Source organism: Caretta caretta, chromosome 28, assembly GCF_965140235.1.
Source record: "Caretta caretta isolate rCarCar2 chromosome 28, rCarCar1.hap1, whole genome shotgun sequence".
In the NCBI taxonomy this organism is placed as follows: Eukaryota; Metazoa; Chordata; order Testudines; family Cheloniidae; genus Caretta; species Caretta caretta.
In genome coordinates this window covers 2,813,482-2,835,664 of record NC_134233.1, presented here as the reverse complement: position 1 = coordinate 2,835,664, position 22,183 = coordinate 2,813,482, and the positions used below count along the sequence as shown (strand labels likewise).

The 22,183-nt window shown below is 63.0% G+C and overlaps 1 protein-coding gene across 13 annotated transcripts in view; it reads right to left on the bottom strand.

The window, feature by feature from the left end:
- The window catches only part of CHD3 (chromodomain helicase DNA binding protein 3), a 61,406-nt gene that overhangs the window by 6,719 nt on the left and 32,504 nt on the right, over positions 1 to 22,183 (bottom strand). For all 13 annotated transcript variants that reach the window (XM_075124063.1, XM_075124065.1, XM_075124064.1 and 10 more), the window contains exons 10-31: positions 21,678 to 21,911; positions 20,848 to 21,051; positions 20,504 to 20,715; positions 19,734 to 19,865; positions 19,261 to 19,360; positions 16,189 to 16,380; positions 15,625 to 15,825; positions 14,943 to 15,080; positions 13,991 to 14,112; positions 13,264 to 13,437; positions 12,764 to 12,905; positions 11,824 to 11,955; positions 11,199 to 11,316; positions 10,615 to 10,739; positions 9,047 to 9,278; positions 8,301 to 8,467; positions 8,038 to 8,215; positions 4,738 to 4,803; positions 3,703 to 3,788; positions 1,896 to 2,029; positions 1,089 to 1,233; positions 387 to 552 (exon numbers count right to left, since the gene is read on the bottom strand). In XM_075124063.1, coding sequence (XP_074980164.1) covers positions 387 to 552; positions 1,089 to 1,233; positions 1,896 to 2,029; positions 3,703 to 3,788; positions 4,738 to 4,803; positions 8,038 to 8,215; positions 8,301 to 8,467; positions 9,047 to 9,278; positions 10,615 to 10,739; positions 11,199 to 11,316; positions 11,824 to 11,955; positions 12,764 to 12,905; positions 13,264 to 13,437; positions 13,991 to 14,112; positions 14,943 to 15,080; positions 15,625 to 15,825; positions 16,189 to 16,380; positions 19,261 to 19,360; positions 19,734 to 19,865; positions 20,504 to 20,715; positions 20,848 to 21,051; positions 21,678 to 21,911 — 3,400 coding nt within the window. The remainder of the gene's footprint in view (positions 1 to 386; positions 553 to 1,088; positions 1,234 to 1,895; positions 2,030 to 3,702; positions 3,789 to 4,737; positions 4,804 to 8,037; positions 8,216 to 8,300; positions 8,468 to 9,046; positions 9,279 to 10,614; positions 10,740 to 11,198; positions 11,317 to 11,823; positions 11,956 to 12,763; positions 12,906 to 13,263; positions 13,438 to 13,990; positions 14,113 to 14,942; positions 15,081 to 15,624; positions 15,826 to 16,188; positions 16,381 to 19,260; positions 19,361 to 19,733; positions 19,866 to 20,503; positions 20,716 to 20,847; positions 21,052 to 21,677; positions 21,912 to 22,183) is intronic.

Below are 22,183 nucleotides of genomic sequence, written 5' to 3'. Positions count from 1 at the left end.
CCTCCCCCTCCCTCCTCTGTGATAGGGTGAGGCCCCGGGCTCCTCCCCTTCCCACCTCCACGATAGGATGAGGCCCCAGGCTCCTTCTCCGTGATCGGGTGAGGCCCCCACTCCTCCCCTTCCCTCCTCTGCAATAGGATGAGGCCCCTGGCTCCTCCCCTTCCCTTCTTTGTGATAGGATGAGGCCCAGGCTCCTCCCCCTCCCTCTTCTGTGATAGGGTGAGGTCCCAGGCTCCTCCCCTGTGATAGGGTGAGGCCTCAGGCTCCTCCCTCCCCACCATGATAGGGTGAGGCCCCGTCCACCCCCCGCCCATGTGGGTGACATTCCCGGGCTGCGGCCCAGCGGGGCGGTACCGGGATCCGGCCCCCGTGGGGCCAGGCCCCACCTGGCTTGGAGGTGCAGGGCGTGTTGGTGCAGCTGGGCTCGGGGGTGGTGGTGGAGGTCTTGATGGTTGGCGAGGAGGCGCGGGACGACCGCTTGGAGTCGGCACTGGGGTCGGGCATCAGCTCGGGCATGCTCCACCGCCCGTTGATGTGCTCGAATTCCTGCACCTGTGGGGTGGGTGGGGAGCAGACGGCACTGCGTCAGTCCCACCCCCCACCCTCCCCCACAACCCTAACCCAGACCCCTACCCCTGCCCAAGATCAGGCCCCTCCCACCATCATCCTAGAGAGTGCAATCAACTCATCTGCCCCAAATGAAATCGGGGAGCCTGTCAGTGAGAAAAAAGCCCCTGCCTCAGAGAGCTCACAGTTTAAATAGACAAGAAGGGAAACTGAGGCACAGTGCTGGGTGGGGGGGCTGGCGGAAGGTCAGTGGCTATTCACTAGATCGTGCTGTCTTGGGCCTTTCCCACCCCCTGTGCAAGCTCCCCCCACCCCCACTCCAGGATCAGCTTCACTAGACGCAGCTCAGGCCTCCTCCCTCCCCGGATCCTCTCCCGGCGTCTCCAGCGGCGGCTGCTCGCCGACGCTCCAGAGCTGTCGAGCTCCTTCCCGCAGGCTGGGGACAGACCGACAGACGCGCCTCCCACCCGCACTCCTCAGCCCAGGCCCCACCCCCCCGCAACCCCCCCTCGGCAACGCACCTTCTTCTTCACCAGCGACATGACACCGATGCGTGTCAGGACCTGCTGCCGGGACAGCCCCTCCCTGGGCACGCCGTCGGCAAAGGTCTCCGAACCGTCTGCCCCGGGCTCGCACAGGTGCCTCATGAAGAGGGAGACGTAGGCCCTGCCGGGGGGGAGTGGAGAAACCAGGAGCTGAGAGCCACGAAGCCCCCCCGCTTGGCAAGAACAGCCCCCCACATGAGCTGAAGGGGAATCCCCTCTGGCTGGCTGCTAGCAACATGCGGGGGCTAGGACACACGCCAGCGGGGGGCAGTGCCCCCATCCGGCGGGCCCACGGGACAGGGGAGCCCCAAAATCACCGGCGTCAGGATGCCAGCCGCGCCGCACGCTCTCCCCACTCTCTCGAACGCCCGCCAGCTGCCATCAGAACCAGCTTCTCATCCCGCCCTGCATCGGGGCGCCCCGCGGGGAGCCTGTGCGGCGGGCCGGCTCGGGGTGGGGGGCACAGCCACAGCTCAGGCATGTCCCCCCCGTTTGCCCCAGCACAGCCGCCCCCCACGAGGGGGTGATCTCCGTCTGCGCGAGGGAGGGGGCAGCGCCTTCCCACGCCCACTCCAGGAAAGCAGACGGCTGGCCGCGCAATGGGGCACTCAGATGAGTAAGAACCGTCATCACGTGGCAAGGGGGCACGTGCAGCATCCGCGGACTGGGGGGGCCCTGCTTGCCCTCCCTCCCCGGGACCCAGAGAGGCTGGGGGAATTGCGGAGCAGGGTCTCCCCGGCCTGGCGAGCCCTCCCCAGGCCGGCACCCTGCGTCTACACCTACTTGAACTCCTTCTCTGTCTTGCCTCGCAGGTCCCGGACCAGCCACTGGGTGGTGAAGGCGTCCTGAGGGGGCATCCCCCAGCGCATGACGGCGTTCAGGAACGCCTTGCGCTGGCGCGTGTTGAACCCCAGCACCTGGCGGCAAAGGCGGGTGAGAGAGAGACCCCCAGCGCCCTCCCAGGCAGCTCCCCGCCCTCTGCGGCCCCCCAGCGCCCTCCCCGGGCAGCTCCCCGCCCTCTGCGGGCCCCTCAGCGCCCTCCCCGGGCAGCTCCCCGCCCTCTGCGGGCCCCTCAGCGCCCTCCCCGGGCAGCTCCCCGCCCTCTGCGGTTCCCCCAGCGCCCTCCCCGGGTAGCTCCCTGCCTTGTGCGGGCCCCCCAGCGCCCTCCCCGGGCAGCTCCCCGCCTTGTGCGGGCCCCTCAGCGCCCTCCCCGGGCAGCTCCCCGCCTTGTGCGGCCCCTCAGCGCCCTCCCCGGGCAGCTCCCCGCCTTGTGCGGGCCCCCCAGCGCCCTCCCCGGGCAGCTCCCCGCCCTCTGCGGCCCCTCAGCGCCCTCCCCGGGCAGCTCCCCGCCCTCTGCGGTTCCCCCAGCGCCCTCCCCGGGCAGCTCCCCGCCCTCTGTGGCTCCCCAGCGCCCTCCCCGGAAAGCTCCCCGCCCTCTGCGGTTCCCCAGTGCCCTCCCGGGCAGCTCCCCGCCCTCTGCGGCCCCCCAGCGCCCTCCCCGGGCAGCTCCCCGCCCTCTGCGGTTCCCCCAGCGCCCTCCCCGGGCAGCTCCCCGCCCTCTGCGGTTCCCCCAGCGCCCTCCCCGGAGAGCTCCCCGCCCTCTGCGGCCCCTCAGCGCCCTCCCCGGGCAGCTCCCCGCCCTCTGCGGGCCCCCCAGCGCCCTCCCCGGGCACCTCCCCGCCCTCTGCGGGCCCCCAGCGCCCTCCCCGGGCAGCTCCCCGCCCTCTGCGGGCCCCTCAGCGCCCTCCCCGGAAAGCTCCCCGCCCTCTGCGGGCCCCCAGCGCCCTCCCCGGGCAGCTCCCCGCCCTCTGCGGTTCCCCCAGCGCCCTCCCCGGGCAGCTCCCCGCCCTCTGCGGTTCCCCCAGCGCCCTCCCCGGGCAGCTCCCCGCCCTCTGCGGTTCCCCAGCGCCCTCCCGGGCAGCTCCCCGCCCTCTGCGGTTCCCCCAGCGCCCTCCCCGGGCAGCTCCCCGCCCTCTGCGGCCCCCCAGCGCCCTCCCGGGCAGCTCCCCGCCCTCTGCGGGCCCCCCAGCGCCCTCCCCGGGCAGCTCCCCGCCCTCTGCGGGCCCCCCAGCGCCCTCCCCGGGCACCTCCCCGCCCTCTGCGGGCCCCCCAGCGCCCTCCCCGGGCACCTCCCCGCCCTTTGCAGGCCCCCCCAGTGCCCTCCCCAGGCAGCTCCCCGCCCTCTGCGGTTCCCCCGGCGCCCTCCCCGGGCAGCTCCCCGCCTTCTGCGGGCCGCCCAGCACCCTCCCCGGGCAGCTCCCTGCCTTCTGCGGGCCCCCCAGCGCCCTCCCCGGGCAGCTCCCCGCCTTCTGCGGGCCCCCAGCGCCCTCCCCGGGGCCCAAGTGCCCGCGGGGTCCACTGCTGAGAGATGAGGCCCTGCTTAGCAGAGCCAGAGCTCACCTGCTCCCCCCTCCCAGAGCTGGGAGAGAACCCAGGAGTCCTGGCTCCTGGCCCCTGCTCCCCTCCCAGAGCCAGGGAGAGAACTCAGCAGTCCTGGCTCCAGCCCCCCTGCTCTAACCCACCAACCCCCACCACCCTCCCGGAGCCGGGAGAAAACCCAGGCGTCCTGGCTCCCAGGACAGCGTCTCACCTCGATGTTGCCCCCGACTCGGGCCAACAGTGGTGGCAAAGGTTTGTCTTTCTCGTTGCGGAGCTGCCGTTTGGACTGGCGCCGTCCTGCGTGGGCGGAAGGAGACGCGATGAAGTGTCCCTGCCCGCCAAGCCAGAGGCCGGAGCCCCTGCCCCGGGGGCCGGGAACGGAGCCGGGGGCTTGGCGCGGGGGCCGCGTGCCAAGCGCTGGCTGCACGGACCCCACCCCGTCCCCATCCTGAAGTTGGTTCCCATTATGCCAGGCACTGCACAGACCCAGCCCCTAAAACCAGGGCCCCATGTGCCCCCCCGGACCTGGCCCCCCCCAGTCACACTAGGCACAAGATCTAGCAGTCAAAGTACACCTCCAATGCTGGGCCCGGAGCTTCCCGCCCGGCCTGGGCCGTGTTCAGACTGCGGCTGGGTCTGTCTACACTACAGCCACGACACCGGCCGTATCCGGTAACGCCGACAGACCGTGCTCGTTAACCGCGTTTCCGAGCTCTTCCGCTAGAAAGAAGAGTGTCTTTTCCGCCCGCCTGATCACGTCCGCGCAAACGCTTTCCAAGCCCAAAAGATACAACCTTCCGGCTTGGCTCATCCCACGCCGGATGCTTTCGATTGGCCACGTTTGTTTGGTTTTCCCCCCCGCTGCTTGCCAGTGGGCAAAAAACCGAAATTCGCCCCGGTACCTTGGTGTGCAGGTCTAGCTCCTACTACTCTATCTGAATCAAAACGAAAGGATTTAGGCACGCTGATTTCATCAACGTCACCAGCTCTCCTTTCTTACATGCTAACTACATCCCGCGTAACACGGAGGAGCAGAGCAAGTTTCGACAAGCGGGAGACAACGGACGGGATCTCATTCTTTCGTACTTTTTTTTCCCCCTGCCACAAAAAATTGTCACGCCCGCAAAATTTCTGGGAATTTGACATTTCTAAGCAAGGCTTAAATGGGCCTAGCCCTGGGACAGGGTCTGATGTTTTCCCCCCCAACTGACACAGAGCGGTTGTACCCCCAAACCCGGGCCCTCACCTTCTGGCCTCTCGTCAAAGTCTTCGTCTTCCTCTTCCGATCCCACTGAGTACTCGGACTGATTGTCTGAAATAGCATCACGGCAGTTGGTAACCGGAAAAGGACTCTCCCTCGTTAGCCCCACTCCGGATCAAGGGTGGGGGGGCATGCGGGAATCCCAACACAGATTCCTCCTTCTGATCCTCACTGCACCGCGGCTTGCTAATTTGCCCCCCACACCATAGCATGGCTCTGGCTTAAAAATGAAGAAGCTGGCTCGTTCACATCCGAAGATACCCAGATGGCAGGGAGGGGGAATCACAGACTGAGTGGCTCACGGCGCCGGGACACGTCCTGACCCCCAACCCACACGAGCCATTTTCCCTTCTCTCCCAAAGTCGAAATTCCAAAAGTTCCCGCGAGATGGGAATTCAAGAACTTTTTGTTTAGGACACATCAAAATGACCTTCCTGATGTGATGTTGAAACATTCGGAAGTATGATACAGATCTCGATCCATGTGAAATATTTCACACACACAGATGCACACACACCAAGTCTTGCATATTGAATATACTATAGAAAGTATTATAAAGAATATAAAATATTCACAACGGTATATGTTAAATGTAAAGTGTTATGGAAAATATTAACTTATATTTATATACTGATTATATTTAAAATGCTCTAGATAATATAAACTATTAAATATAAAAAACAAAGTATACTATAAAATATTATGTTTTATTTATTGTCATGATTTTCATTTTACTATAAAATATTTACTATTAAACTATACAGAAATTAAATAAAGAACTATTAAAATAGATAAATGTATACTTTAATAGTTCCTATCTGATTTCTTTATAATACTTTATAACTTTATAGTAAAATAGATAAATATATATTGAATAGTTAATATTATATTTAATGTATAATATAAAATTTTGATATAGATGTTAATAGTTAATACTTTGTATTATATTTAAAGTAGATATAAATATAAAATCTGTATCTATTGTAATAGTTAATACTCTGCATTATTTTTAAAGTATAATAGAAAATCTTAAATATAATGTATTAATCTAAATTATAAAAATATTTTAATAAAATAGAAAATTATATATATATTTATTTTAATTGTATTTATAGTATATTTAAAGTATAACTGATAAGATTTTATTATACTTTAAATATACTATAAATATTAAAATAAATATTAAATTTTAATTAAAATGTATATTTTAATAGTGAATATTTTATATTAGAGATCATATTTAAATATCAAGTATATAGAGAAAAACTTAACTGTTAATATATGGATAAAATTGAAAGTTGACTATTATCAACTATAATATATAAAGTATTATATAAATACAAAATATTATATATAAAAATAATATGAAAATTAAAAGTTTAAGTGTTTAAAAATTAAAAGTCAAAAGGAGCTATAAAGAGGGAATGAAGCTCAATGAGAAAGTCGAAATGACATGAACTGAGACCCCCTCCATGTTGATTCAAATCATTTTGAAATTTTCCCGTTGAAATCGACGCCTTCCCACAAGACATTTTGGTTTAAACAAAACAGTGTTTTCTGGGCAGAAAACTGCTACGTTGACTGTTTTCTGATTGGTTCTCATTAAAGACCTGCACAGGGAGAGCCATGAACTGATAGGCCTGGAGAGGCCAATCTGATGATCGGATCTGACCTCGGGTGTGTCACAGACCAATTACACCCAGGAATCCCTGCACCGGGCCCATATCTTGTGGGGGAGTGTGACGAAGTGGGACTGTTCTTAATATTTCCTCTGAATACTGTGGGGGTGCCTCAGTTTCCCCTAGGCAGTTCTTAAGTATCTAGGGGGTGGGATGGGGGTGTATGATCATTGCAGAGCCCTAGAGGGCAAGTGTGTGCAGGGGTCTGGACACAGACAATGGCCGACACCCTGTTTCCTGGCCACGGATGGCCTGGGCCCTTCGCCCCTGCAAGGTGAGAGCTGAAGGGTTGGAGAACAAAGGCATCAGGTGCCCTCCTGGCCCAGAAAGGGACAAAGCCCAGAGGAGGGGGGGCTGGAGAGAGTTTCAGTTTGGGGCTGGCTGGGACATGGAGTGAAGGGCAGACGGGGTTGTCTGGCTCACTGCCCCCCAAAATGGACCCAGCTGAGGGGTCCTGTTCTCTGCACCTACAAGCTCAGTTTTAGACCATGTTCCTGTTGTCTAATAAACCTTCTGTTTTACTGGCTGGCGGAGAGTCCCGTCTGACTGCGAAGTTGGGGGGCAGGACCCTTTGGCTTCCCCAGGACCCCGCCTGGGCAGACTCGCTGGGGGAAGCGCACGGAGGGGCAAAGGATGCCGAATGCTCCGAGGTCAGACCCAGGAAGGTGGAAGCCGGGTGACCTGTGTGTCCTGCAGACAGTCTGCTCACAGAAAGGAGACTGCCCCAGAGTCCTGCCTGGCTTTGTGGGGAGCAGTTCCAGAGCATCGCCCGGGGACTCCGTGACAGGGAGCTAGCGTGGATCTTACTGCGGATCCACCACCTGTGGGGGAAGCTGTTGCCCCTGGCGGTGAGAAATCTGCATCCTATCTCCAGGCTGCAGGTACCTGCCTCCAACCCCAGCCGCTCGACTTAACGTGCCCTATTTCCCTCTCCACGTGGAGATTACGTTACTTCTTCTCCATCTCGGCAGGCAGATTTCCATCCGCTTTGAGGGTCAGCAGCGATTTCAAGCAGGACGGGTTATTAATCTTGGTTATTAATCCTGTAGCTCTTAGCAGCAGCTCTCAAGGAGGTCGGCAGCATTATGGGGAAACTGAGGCACAGGGCGGGGCCTTGCTCAAGGCCGGCCGCTGGCAAAGCCAGGAACAGAACCCGGGACATCCCAGCCCAAAACCGTACCCCCTAGCGTACACCACATCCAGTTACACCCAGCACCTATTCTCCCGTCAATCCCGGAAACCAGAGCTCACTACTATTGTGGGTCTAAGGCGGAAGGCGTAACAAGGGTGAGGTGTGTTTGTACCAAAAAGGACACCACCCCAATCCCCCCGGACCCCCACCTGCACCACACACTCGTTTTCTCCCCCACTCGCCCCAACGTCGCTGAGCGGGAATAACAGCCCCTCCCGCCGGGCGGATGCAAATTCCCCCTCTCAGCCGCGGGATACAGGAGAGGACCCCATAACAGCAGCTCCGGCTGGCCCTGCCCTGTCTCCAGTCCTGCCCCACAGCCTCCTGCCAGCCCAGCCCTGCCCCCCTCAGCTCTGCCAGTGCCCCTCGCTCCCGGCCCTGCCCGCCCAAGTGCAGGGACCGACGGGTGCTGACCTTGGTCCTCCTGCGCAGCATCGTTGTAGTTGACCTGTTTCCGGACCCGTTTGCCCTTCCCCAGGTTCCGGGCCAGGTCCTCCTGCTGCTGCTCGTAGTGATGGCGCAGGAGCTTCTCCCAGTAGTCGGGGTCCACGTTCTCCTCCTGCTTAATGATCTCCCGCTCGATCTCCTCGATCTGCCGAGGCAGGCCGGGGGTGAGGGGCTGGGCCGGGCCGGGCCGGGGCCCCCCCGGCTCCAGCCCCGGGCTCGCCCCGACTCACCTTGTCCTCCTCCCGCACCACGTACTGCGCCACCTTGAAGGAGCTGAGATACTCGTTCATGTTCTGCACGTCAGCGTCGTCGGTGGCATCCTGGTTGCGGTCGAGCAGCCGGGCGATGGCCTCGTTGTCGTAGTGGATCACGCTGCTGTCCTCTTCCTTGTTCTCCCCTGGGGGGGGGGGGCAGACCCACGTCAGGGCGGGGGCCCCTCAAGCCCCACCCGCGGCCCCCGCAGGGAGGCTGAAGCCAGGGGGCAACAAGGGCTGTGGGGCTCCCCTCCCCCGCCCCGCCTCCCCCCACTGGGGGGTCCAGGCTCCGCGCCCCCTGGGATCGCAGGGCCCCCGTCCCTCAGCCTGGCTTCCTCCCCACCCCAATCAGCGCCCCCTACAGCCCAGGCTCCTCCAAGTCCTGCCCCCCTCCCGCCACCCAGCTGGCCCCCTCTGAGCTCCGCCCCACCAGCCCCTCCCCCACCCCCCACCGCCTCCGAGCCTCACGCCCATCTCTTGCCCCACACAACCCAAGCCAGCCACCCCATCCTCTACTTCCTATCCCCCAACCCCCACCCCAGCCACCCCCATTCTCCGCCCCCTATCCCCCAACCCCCTCCCCAGGCAGCCCCACCCTTATCCCTCACCCCCCACACCAGCCATCTCCTACCCTACCCCTATACCCCCACACCCTCCCCAGCCATACCCTCCCCTGCCAAGCCCCACTCCTGTCCTCCCCATCCCGCCCAGCCGCCCCTCACCCTCGTTCTCATCCTTGAAGAGCTCCTCGGTGCCGAATTTCAGGATGTCGTCCAGCTCCTGCTTGGACATGCTGCCGGCCTTGGAGCCCAGCCCTGGGCGCACCACCAGGTGGGTCAGCATCATCTTCCTCTTGGCCACCTGCGTGATCCGCTCCTCCACCGAGGCCCGCGTCACGAACCGGTAGATCATCACCTTGTTGGCCTGGCCGATGCGGTGAGCCCGGCTGAAGGCCTGCGGGGTCGGACAGGTGGGCGTGGGGTGAGATGCAGGGGTGCCGGTCCGTCTCCCCGTCTGCCCATCCCACCCGCCTGCCTCCCCGTCCGCCCGCCTCCCCAACTGCCAACCACCCACCCGCCTCCCTATCCACCCACCCAACCCACACGCCCACCCATCTCCCGGTCTGCCTGACAATCATCCTCCTGACCCACCCACCTGCCTCCCTGTCCGCCGAGCATCCATCCATCAGCCCAACCCACCCGCCCGCTTCCCCAGCCGCCCAACCACCTGCCCGCCTCCCTATCCGCTCGCCCATCCACCCACCCAACCCACCCGCCCGCCTCCCCATCCGCTCAATCGCCCATCCACCCAACCCACCCGCCCGCCTCCCCGTTCGCCCATCCGTCCATCGGCCTGCCTCCCCACCCTCCCATCTCCCCGTCCGCCCGACCCACCCACCCGCCCGACTCCCCATCGGCCTGCCTCCCCGCCCAACTCACCCGCCCCCGCCACCTGTCCATCTCCCCGTCCATCCGACCCACCCACCCGCTTCCCCATCTGCCCAACCCACCCACCTGCCTCCCCGTTCGCCCATCCATCCATCAGCCTGCCTCCCCACCCTCCCATCTCCCCGTCCGCCCGACCCGCCCACCCGCCTCCCCGTCCGTCCGACCCACCCACCTGCCTCCCCATCTGCCCATCCATCCGTCGGCCTGGCTCCCCGCCCACCTCCCCGTCCGCCCAACCCACCCATCTCCTGGTCTGCCTGACAACCATCCGCCTGACCCACTCACCTGCCTCCCTGTCCGCCCAACCATCCATCCATCCACCCGACCCACCCGCCCACCTCCCCGCCTGCCCATCCCCCACCCCGACCCACCCGCCTGCCCATCCGTTCATCTGACCCACCCTCCCAGGGAAGCCGGCCTGTCCCTTCCATGCCTCCCTCCCTCCCCGTGACCTGGATCCACCCAACCCATCTCAGAGGCAAAGATCTACCTACCCCGTCCTCCGGGGCAACTCTCTGCCTGAGTCCATCCACCCGAGACACGGAGTCCCCTCTGGCTCTATCTCACCACCCACCCTGCCCCAGGGGCACCTCTCTGGCCAGCCAACTGTTTCCCAGATTCCCCTTCACGGCGCCCCCCAAGAGAAGGGCCTCTCCCCTGGCGGGGGTAAAGTGGTGAGGTTCCATGGATGGTCACAGAGCTATTCCGGAGCCAGAGATGCAACCTGGGGCTCAGGAAGAAGGAGCCAGGTGGGTCCTCCTTGGCAGCCATCCTGGGCAAGGGGAATCCTCGCCTGCCCCCCAGCTGCCCACCCTGGGGGCGTGGCGCCGCAGGGAACTCACCTGAATGTCGTTGTGGGGGTTCCAGTCCGAATCGAAGATGACCACCGTGTCTGCGGTGGCCAGGTTGATGCCCAAACCCCCGGCCCGGGTCGAGAGCAGGAAGCAGAACTGCTGGGCCCCGGGAGCTGGGGGAGAGATAGCACGGGTCACCCAGGGGAAATCCCAGCCTCCCCGCATGGGCAAAAACCCGCCCCCATCTGGAACTATCAAAGCTCTTGCTGTCTGGGACCATGACCCTGGGCACTGGTGGGACTGGGGCAGAGGGGCCAGGTTGGAATCTCCTCCCTGACGAGAGCAGGACACTAACGAACCAAACTGGCCGCACCTGCCAACGCAAGTCTCTGCTACAGCTGACTTCCCCCAACTCGCCACAGGGGGGCTCTCGCTGGCCCGGGCCCGGGCTGCGGGGATCATGGGGCCCAGGCCGGAGGTGTCAACTCGCAACGTCACTGTCACTCGGCACCACCTCCCTGGGCAGCACCTGGCGCGATGGGCCCCCGATCTTGGTCAGGGGGGTCTGGGCACGGCCCGGCGCGACGAGGCCCCAATCTCAGTCAGGGGGGTCTGGGCAGGAGGATTCGTACCGTTGAATCTGTCAATGGCTTCCTGCCGCAACGTCCCAGTGATCCCGCCGTCGATCCGCTCGTACTTGTAGCCTTCGTAGTCCAGGAAATCCTCCAGCAGGTCCAGCATTTTCGTCATCTGAACATTCAGGGGAGATGAGGGTGGTCAATGCTGGGCTCCGAAAACAGGGATCCCTTGCCGGGCACTGAGATGCAGCCACCTCTGGGGCGGGGCAGCTAGTTACCCAGGGACCATTCACCCGGCGCTGAGATGCGGCCACCTCTGGGGCAGGGCAATTGGTTACTCAGGGACCCCTCGCCCGGGGCTGAGATGCAGCCACCTCTGGGGCAGGGCAGCCCCTATTTAACCACCCCTGGCCGTGCAGAAGTTTCAGACGGGACACGAGGGAGGCTGCTGTATCCGTCTGAGAGGGGATCCATCGGGCAGGATGGAATTGCCCAGGGCCGGAACGCCCCAGGACGCCTGGGTTTGCGCCCTCCGAAGCCTGGTGCGGGGTGGTTAATGACCCCGAGGCATTTGGGCATCAGAGGAAAGACACCACGTACGTGTCACCCGCACGAGGCTGCGAATTAACACACAGGCCCTGGCCGACGCCACCCGCGCCGGTCCCTCGGCCCGCCTCACCTGAGAGAAGATCAGCACCCGATGGCCCTGCTCCTTCAGCTTCCGCAGCATCTTCTGTAACAGCATCAGCTTGCCGGAGGATTTGATGAGGGCACCGCCCTCATAGGCACCGCTGGGCAGCTTGGGGGATTCCTGGCGAGGCCAAGATGGCAGCTGTTCAGCTCCGAAAACGCCCCCGTCATGCCCAGGCAGGGCCGGGGCTGATTCCGGGCACTGCTAAGGGGAGATCTTAGGGACAGATCCCAGCGGAGGGCGGGTAATGGGACGGCGCCCAGCCCCAAATCCTCAGCCACGATGAAACCACCCCGCCGGAAACCCCACAGCTTTCCTCCCCACAGCGGCTAACGCCTTACGCTACTCGACAGTGATTCTCCGCGTCCCTCTCCCAGCCCCGATAACTCGTCTCCATCGCCCCCAACGAAAGATTTTCCCTCCCCCACCACGTTGGTTTTTAAATCAAATTCACTCGTTTTCCGCCCCCCTGCCCCCAGGCCGCTCCCGCTAATCTTCCCGTCGTTCAATCCATGCTCGGCATCAAAAAGCCACGGACGTTGTAAAATCCTTTCCAACGTTTTAAAAAAATGTTTCCATTTTGATACGTTTCTTTCAAAGGATTCTTTCCGGACCAAAATCGATGCAAAGTCGTAGAATGCATCCATGGGGCCTAATCTGCATATAAAGCTCCACCCAGCTTCATTGACTCCACCTCCTGGGTCCAAGCCCTTCCTTTCCGGGATGAACCATGGTCTGCCTGACACCCCCACACACACCCCTTGGACAGGCAGGATGTATCAACGCGCCCACACCCTCTGGGGTACACCGGGGTCTCCCCAGACTCCTCTGCTCCCCCAGGACAGGTGGGACATTACCAATGGGCCCACATGCTCCGGGGTACACCAGGGTCTCCCCAGACTCCTCCCCAGCGACGGGCGGGACGTACCATCGCAGCCACAGGGAAGAGGTAGGGGTGGTTACAGCACTTCTTGAGGTCCATCATGATGTTGAGCAAGGAGACCTGGTTGCCGCCTCCCCGGGAGTTCAGGGCCTCGAAGTTGCGGGTCAGGATGTATTTGTAGTATTTCCTGAGCAGGGAGCGGGAGGGAGGGTGAGGCTGGGCCCTGCCACTGCCCTGGAGCCTGCTCCCCAGCAGTGTGGAAGGGAAGAGAGTCCTGGCTCCCAGCCCCCCTGCTCTGACCACTAGACCGCTCCCAGAGCCGGGGAGAGAACCCAGGAGTCCGGGCTCCCAGCCCCGGCCCCTGCTCTCACCACGTACCCCAACACACTCACACAGTGCCAGGCAGGGAACGGCTCTCCAATCCCATCCACACCACATCCTATGCCCCTTTCTCCGATGCCCGCCACTGAGCCCCCCGCCCCACTCCCTGCCCCACCGCCCCCCCCGAGCGCCGCCCTAACCCTCCCCCAGACAGAGGCGGTTACTTCTGCATGGGGCTCAGCTCCACGCGCACGATCAGCTCCGTCTTGGCCGGCATGTTCTTGAAGACATCGGCCTTGAGGCGCCGCAGCATGTGAGGGCCGAGCAGGTCGTGCAGCTTCTTGATCTGGTCCTCCTTGGAGATGTCGGCAAACTCCTCCAGGAAGCCCTCCAGGTTACTGCGGGGACAGGTGGACGGGGCTGGGTTAGCCTGGGCCTCCCGCCCCGGCAGCGCTGCCAGCCTCCCTCGCCGGGGCCGGGCCAACCGCCCCATGCCAAGCCCCGCCAGCCCCCGCCCTGCAGCACGGCACCCCTCTGGTGTCCCCAGCCCTATCCTGCTTCACTAGGGGATTGGACCCAAGGGGCCTGGGGTCTCACATCCCCAGCAGAGCACGCCACCGACCCTTGCTGCGCTGCCACGGGTGTGAGGTCCCGTACTCCTAGGGGTCATGAGGCGTGACTTTCCTACACCCCCCCCACGCCAAACCAAGCCAACCAAGGTGGGGTGATGCCCAGGCAAGGTGGAGGCAAATCGGGGTGGGAGGGGTCTCCTTGAAGGGGCGGGGCACAGGGTGCATGTGCCAGGAAGGAGGGTGGAGTGAAATTCCCAGCACGAGCCCGTGTCCCAGCTCCCTTAAGGGCCCCAGGGGGTCAGGGAGGGGGATCTCCCAGCACGAAGCCCCAGGGGGCCAGGGCAGGGGTCTCGTGCGGGGCAGCGGGGGGCTGACGTACTTGAAGCGCTCCGGCGTGAGGAAGTTGAGCAGATGGAACAGCTCCTCCAGGTTGTTCTGCAGCGGCGTCCCCGTCAGCAGCAGCTTGTGCTCAATCTTGTAACCGTTCAGCACCCTGAAGAACTGGGAGGGGCGCGGGGGGTGTCAGAGGCTCGCAGCCCCCACCCCACCCCTCCAGACAGCCCAAGGGTGCTGTGCAGGGAGCTCAGAGAGCTTGGCAAGCCAGCAGAGAAAGAGCTGAAGCCCCCAGCTCCCACTGCCCTCCCAGAGCCAGGGAGAGAACCCAGGAGTCCTGGCTCCCAGCCCCCCTGCTCTAAGCACCAGCCCCCACTCCCCTCCCAGAGCCAGGGAGAGAACCCAGGAGTCCTGGCTCCTAGCATCCCCTGCTCTAACCCACCAGCCCCCACTCCCCTCCCAGAGCCAGGGAGAGAACCCAGGAGTCCTGGCTCCTAGCATCCCCTGCTCTAAGCACCAGCCCCCACTCCCCTCCCAGAGCCAGGGAGAGAACCCAGGAGTCCTGGCTCCTAGCATCCCCTGCTCTAACCCACCAGCCCCCACTCCCCTCCCAGAGCCAGGGAGAGAACCCAGGAGTCCTGGCTCCTAGCATCCCCTGCTCTAAGCACCAGCCCCCACTCCCCTCCCAGAGCCAGGGAGAGAACCCAGGAGTCCTGGCTCCCAGCCCCCCTGCTCTAACCCACCAGCTCCCACTCCCCTCCCAGAGCCAGGGAGAGAACCCAGGAGTCCTGGCTCCTAGCATCCCCTGCTCTAAGCACCAGCCCCCGCTCCCCTCCCAGAGCCAGGGAGAGAACCCAGGAGTCCTGGCTCCTAGCATCCCCTGCTCTAAGCACCAGCCCCCACTCCCCTCCCAGAGCCAGGGAGAGAACCCAGGAGTCCTGGCTCCCAGCCCCCCTGCTCTAGCCCCCCAGCCCTCACTCCCCGCCCCATGCCGGTACCTTGGACTGGTTGTTCTTCAGCCGATGAGCCTCGTCCACCACCAGGCAGGCCCAGCGGATGGAGCCCAGCGCCGCCTGGTCGATGGTGACCAGCTCGTAGGACGTGAGCAGAACGTGGAACTTCACCTGAGCTTCCCTCTGCAGGGAAAGGCCGGGCCGGGTGAGTGGGTGGAGCAGCAGCCGGGCCGGGACCCCCGCCGGGGATGAGCCCTGGCGGCTAACGAGCCGGGGACCCCGAGCCACGGGCAGCCCCATCAGTGATCCCCAGCCCCGCTCACACCCTGCGCCTCCCCAGCCCAGCCTCAGGGCCCTGCAAGCCCCGAGCACTGTGAGCCGCGCTTCCCGCCCGGAGGCACAGGAAGGTGACAGGAGCTGACAATAGAACCCAGGAGTCCTGGCTCCCAACCACCACCCTGCTCTAACCAGTAGACCCCACTTCCCTCCCAGAGCTGGGAGAGAACCCAGGAGTCCTGGCTCCCAGCACCCCTGCTCTAACCACCAGACCCCCACTCCCCTCCCAGAGCCGGGAGAGAACCCAGGAGTCCTGGCTCCCAGCCCCCCCTGCTCTAACCACCAGCCCCCACTCCCCTCCCAGAGCCGGGGAGAGAACCCAGGTGTCGTGGCTCCCCTGCCCAATGAGAATAACCAGGCACACGCAGCTCGGGGCGGGGGGGGTCCTCACCTTCATCTTGAAAGCCTTCTTCCCGCCCTTCATGGCGTTGTCCTCAAAGGAGAACTCGTTCTCGCGGATGATGGAGCGGCTGTCCTTGTCGCCCGTGTAGGTCACCACGTAGAACTTGGGTGCCCACATCTGGAACTCCCGCTCCCAGTTGATGATGGTGGAGAGCGGGGCGCTGACCAGGAAGGGGCCTTTGGTGTGACCCTGGGCAGAGAGAGACACCCAGGGGGTTAGGGGGCAGAGAAAAGAGTGGCTGGTTATACAGGGGCGCCGAGATGCGGCCACCTCTGGGGCGGGGTGGCCGGTGACCCAGGGACCCCTCGCCCGGCGCCGAGATGCAGCCAGCTCTGGGGCGGGGCGGCCGGTGACCCAGGGACCCCTCGCCCGGCACTGAGATGCGGCCACCTCTGGGGCGGGGCAGCTGGTGACCCAGGGACCCCTCGCCCGGCGCCGAGATGCGGCCGCCTCTGGGATGGGGCGGCTGGTGACACAGGGACCCCTCGCCCGGCGCCGAGATGCGGCCACCTCTGGGGTGGGGCGGCTGGCTCTTTCCCCCGGCGACGTTACCTCCTTGTAGAGGGAGTAGAGGAAGACGATGGTCTGGATGGTCTTGCCCAGGCCCATCTCGTCGGCCAGGATGGTGTCGGTGCCCTGGGCCCAGGAGAAGCGCAGCCAGTTGAGTCCCTCCAGCTGGTACATGTGCAGGGTCCCGCCCGTGGAGGTGATGAACCGCGGCTGGGTCTCGTACTTCACCGTGGGCTGAAGGGCGAGAGAGGGAGCCGGTGATTGGGGGGGGGGATGTCTCGCTACCGACCTCCCGCGGCTGGCTCCGGGAACAGCAAGGGACCGTCCCGAGCAGAGCTGGGAGCCTGCTGCCTTCAGAGTGAGCCACGGGACTCAGGAGTCCTGGCTCAAAGCCCCCCGTTCTAAGCACTAGCCCCCCATTCTCCACCCAGAGCTGGGGAGAGAACCCAGGAGTCCTGGCTCCCAGCCCCCCTACTCTAAGCACTGGCTCCCACTCTCCTCCCAGAGCAGGGGAGAGAACCCAGGAGTCCTGGCTCCCAGCCCCCGACCCTGCATATATCCCACAGGGGTTGCTGCTCAGTTGCACACACAAAACCACAAAAAAATCACAACTCCCAAATCATAGAATCATAGAATCATAGAATATCAGGGTTGGAAGGGACCTCAGGAGGTCATCTAGTCCAACCCCCTGCTCGAAGCAGGACCAATTCCCAGTTAAATCATCCCAGCCAGGGCTTTGTCAAGCCTGACCTTAAAAACCTCTAAGGAAGGAGATTCCACCACCTCCCTAGGTAACGCATTCCAGTGTTTCACCACCCTCTTAGTGAAAAAGTTTTTCCTAATATCCAACCTAAACCTCCCCACTGCAACTTGAGACCATTACTCCTCGTTCTGTCATCTGCTACCATTGAGAACAGTCTAGAGCCATCCTCTCTGGAACCACCTTTCAGGTAGTTGAAAGCAGCTATCAAATCCCCCCTCATTCTTCTCTTCTGCAGGCTAAACAATCCCAGCTCCCTCAGCCTCTCCTCATAACTCATGTGTTCCAGACCCCTAATCATTTTTGTTGCCCTTCGCTGGACTCTCTCCAATTTTTCCACATCCTTCTTGAAGTGTGGGGCCCAAAACTGGACACAGTACTCCAGATGAGGCCTCACCAATGTGGAATAGAGGGGAACGATCACGTCCCTCGATCTGCTCGCTATGCCCCTACTTATACATCCCAAAATGCCATTGGCCTTCTTGGCAACAAGGGCACACTGCTGACTCATATCCAGCTTCTCGTCCACTGTCACCCCTAGGTCCTTTTCCGCAGAACTGCTGCCTAGCCATTCGGTCCCTAGTCTGTAGCTGTGCATTGGGTTCTTCCGTCCTAAGTGCAGGACCCTGCACTTATCCTTATTGAACCTCATCAGATTTCTTTTGGCCCAATCCTCCAATTTGTCTAGGTCCTTCTGTATCCTATCCCTCCCCTCCAGCGTATCTACCACTCCTCCCAGTTTAGTATCATCCGCAAATTTGCTGAGAGTGCAATCCACACCATCCTCCAGATCATTAATGAAGATATTGAACAAAACCACCCCAGGACCGACCCTTGGGGCACTCCACTTGATACCGGCTGCCAACTAGACATGGAGCCATTGATCACTACCCGTTGAGCCCGACAATCTAGCCAGCTTTCTACCCACCTTATAGTGCATTCATCCAGCCCGTACTTCCTTAACTTGCTGACAAGAATACTGTGGGAGACCGTGTCAAAAGCTTCGCTAAAGTCAAGAAACAATACATCCACTGCTTTCCCTTCATCCACAGAACCAGTAATCTCATCATAAAAGGCGATTAGATTAGTCAGGCATGACCTTCCCTTGGTGAATCCATGCTGGCTGTTCCTGATCACTTTCCTCTCATGCAAATCACACAACCTGCCCCATCCGCAGACCAAACTCACGCCAGCTCCCCAACCCTGAGCATGCAACCGACACACACACCTGCCAAGCCGAGATCCCACAACGACCCAGGCCCCAAGTCACAGGCAACACCCACAAAAATCACAACCCCGCCCCTCCACACGCAAACATCCCCAATCGCACACAACTGCTCCCCTGATCTGGTGTCCCCAACACACAGCCACACCAATCTAACACACTCACACAAGTATCACGCAGGCTTGTGCGTGGGCACACGTAGCCACAGACAACCATCACACACAGTCAGAACCCCGCACGCTACAACCGGCCACGTGCCATCATGCCGCAAACCCCGAGATCGGACACACACAAGCAGGAAGGCGCACACAACCACAACAGATCCACACAACCACAAACCCCAGCAGCAGCCACCCTCACTGAAACACACGCAGACAGGGCCAGTCACATACGTACAGGTGGGCACGGACAGAAATCCACCCCGGCACAACCCCACTAACAACAACCCCACACCCTGCCAACCAGTCACACACAGTCACAACCCCACGCCGCAACTGCTCACATCCGACTGGCGTCTACAGGCAGACACGCACAAAGACACCAAAATCCACCCCACCACACCCACAGCAAACCAGGCTCAAGTGACCACGGCCGCAAATGCGGGAACAAACAGACGTGCGACAGGGCGGGCCCACCCCATGGATCACGCACTCACAACGCTCCAAAGCACCCACACACACACAGCAAACCAGCCAGCCACAATCACAACCCCACGCCGCCACCACATGAATTAGTGCACGCACAGGCAGGTGGACACAGAAATCACAAATCACAACCCCCAGCCCCAGCGATTCAGAGCTCTCTCATATACACACACACAAAGTCAGTGACCCACCATCCCACACACAAATCTACACACACACACACACACAGAGTCAGTTACCCACCGTCCCCCACACACACACTCCTATCACCGAGGAGCGCCGGGAGGCCGAGTGGCTCTCCATCTCAGCCCTTTCCCCCGGGGGGGAAGCCGAGGGGGCCACGCCCCGGGGCTCCCCGGCCGGCCCCCCATGACGCTGCTTTGCCGGATCCCTGCCACCCCAGCTCCCGGGCGCCTCCAGCATCCGGCTCCCCCTCCCTGAAACCGCTGCCCTGGGGCGTGACGTGGGGGGGGACACACACTCACGTCGTTGGTGGGGGAGTTCGGGGGGCCCTCGGCTGGCATCTCTTTCTTCTTCTTCTTGTACTTCCGGGGCTGGGCCGGGTCCTCGCCCATGATCAGCTCCCTGGGCGGGTGAGAGCAGGATTAGGAACCGACCCGACGGTGCAGGGGGCGAGGTAACCGGGGCGAGGTAACTGGCGGCGAACGGGACAGACCGCGGGGGGGGCCCCGGCAGCCCCCGCCGCAGCAGGGAATGGACGAGGCGAGCCGCCCCAGGCTGGGAAACGCCCCCCAGTCCCCTCGCCCCGTAAACGGATCAAGCGCAGTCCCGAAGCCGGTTCGGTTTTTTTGTTCCCGAGCTTCGCGCTGCCGAAAATCCTTCGCCTTGTTTCAAGCCGAAACCCGGGACCGGCCGGTTTCCAGCCACCCCCTTCTTCGGGCCTCGGGGCTCAGGATTTCCTCCCCGCGCCCCCCTCCAGCGCCGCCCCCGCGGGTACCTGTGCCTCCAGTAGGCATGCTTGTGGAAGTCGAAGTCGGGGATGGCCAGCTCGTCCTCCTCCCACGTGGACTGGTCGTAGGGCAGGTCTCGCCACTTCACCAGGTAGTGGTAGTTCCCCTTCTTGTCGATGCTGCCCGGGGAGGGAGCCGGTGAGGGACACCCAGATGTGGAGACCCCCAGGGCCCCGGGGCAGTGCGGGGGGCGGACAGGGACAGCCCCGGGGCAGTGCGGGGGGGGGCAGACAGGGACAGCCCCGGGGCAGTGCGGGGGGGGGGCAGACAGGGACAGCCCCGGGGCAGTGCGGGGGGGGGCAGACAGGGATAGCCCCGGGGCAGTGCAGGGGGTGGATGGGGACACCCCCAGGGCCCCGGGGCAGCACAGGGGACGGACGTGGGCACACCCAGGGCCCCAGGGCAGTGCGGGGGGTCGGACGGGGACACCCCCAGGGCCCCGGGGCAGTGAGGGGGTGCAGGGGGGGACACCCCCAGGGCCCTGGGGCAGCACAGGGGGCAGAGGTGACACCCCCAGGGCCTCGGGGCAGAGCGGGGGGCGGACGGGGACACCCCCAGGGCCCCGGGGCAGTGAGGGGGGGCTGGGGGGGACACCCCCAGGGCCCCGGGGCAGAGCAGGGGGCGACACCCCCAGGGCAGCGTGTGGGGACGGGCGTGGGCACCCCCAGGGCCCTGAGGCAGCACAGGGGGCAGAGGGGGCACCCTCAGGGCCCCGGGGCAGCGCGGGGGGCACCCCCAGGGCCTTGCCCCGGCCCACCTGTGGTTGATGATGCGGTGGATGGCCATCCACTCGGGCTTGATGCCGTAGCGGTAGAAGCGCTCCTCCATCTGGGCGTAGAGCGGGTCTTTGCTCTTCCGCTTCTCGCTCTTGCCGTCGTCCTCGCCGGAGCCGTAGTCCAGCGGGGGCGGCTCGTCCATGTCATTCTTCCGCTGGTAGTTGCGATACATCACCAGGTGGAAGATCTCCAGCTGGGCGCCCGGCGGGCCGGGGAGGGAAGAGGAAAGGGGGGGTGAGGCGCTTGGGTATGCCAGGCTCTGCGCAGACCCCCAGGCACCCCCCCAGCCCACACACGCCCCTCCCTGCCCGCCCTGGAGACCTACCTGCAGTTCCTTGGCCCAGGAGCAGTGCCAGTAGGACTGGCCGACCCACTTGACGAAGAACTCCCGCTCCGAGCGCCCCTGCAGCGGCTTGGGCGAGGGCTCGTCCGGGTCGGCGTCGGGCGGCCGGGGCACCAGCACGGGCGGGGGCGGCTCCCCCCAGCGCCAGTGCAGGATCTTCTGCACCCGGCCCTTCAGCACGGGGCACTGCGGAGGGGACGGAGGGGGAGTCAGGCCCGCCGCGCTCCCCCACCCGGGCACCGGGTCCCGCTCGGATTCAGCGCCGGCTCCCCCCCGGTCCCCGCAGGGTCTGCTGCCCCCTTGCGCTCTGGCAGGACTCCACTTCCTGTCCTAAAAGGGCCCTGTTAGGTTTGGTCATCCTCTCTCAGAACAGCTGATACGCCCCGCTCCAGAGGTGGCCACATCTCAACGCTGAGCAAGGGGTCCCTGGGTAACCAGCCACCCCGCCCCAGAGGTGACCGCATATTAGCGCTGGGCGAGGGGTCCCTGGGTAACCAGCCACCCCACCCCAGAGGTGGCCGCATCTCAGCGCTGGGCGAGGGGTCCCTGGGTAACCAGCTGCCCCGCCCCAGAGGTGGCCGCATCTCAACGCTGAGCAAGGGGTCCCTGGATAATCAGCCGCCCCGCCCCAGAGGCGGCAGCATCTCTGCTCAATTTTTGCAGCTCTCCCCACGCCCATGAACTCCACGTCTCTCTGGGATCCCACGGGATGCTGCACAATGCAGAGATCTCCACGCCGAGAGGCAGAGCTGAGCCCGGGGCACCAGACCGTGCAGGAGGGGGCCTGGCTCTCGTCCGCCTGGGCGCCCTACCGTGCAGCGGGGGCAGAGCCATTCGCCGTTGGGGATCTCAGGCAGCGGCGGGTTGAGGCAGTGGATGTGGTAGGAGGAGATACAGGCATCACAGCATAGCAGCTCCCCGCCGTCCTTGCAGACCCGGCAGTACTCCATGTGGTCGTCCTCCTCCTCCTTCTCGCCTTCCTCCTCCAGCTCCTCCTCGTACTCCTCGTCTTCCTCCTTGGCTTCCCACTGCACCCCCTCCTTCTCCTGCGGGGGGGAGCGAGGCAGCCGGTCAGACGGGGGCGGGTGCCCGGCGGGAGGTATGCCCAGAGACCGGACGCCAGGCGCGGGACAGGCCCCCAGCCGGACGCACGCGCCCAGAGACCGGATGCCAGGCGCGGGACAGGCCCCCAGCGGGACGCACGCGCCCACAGACTGGACGCCAGGCGCGGGACAGGCCCCCAGCGGGACGCACGCGCCCAGAGACCCGACGCCGGGCGCGGGACAGGCCCCCAGCGGGACGCACGCGCCCAGAGACC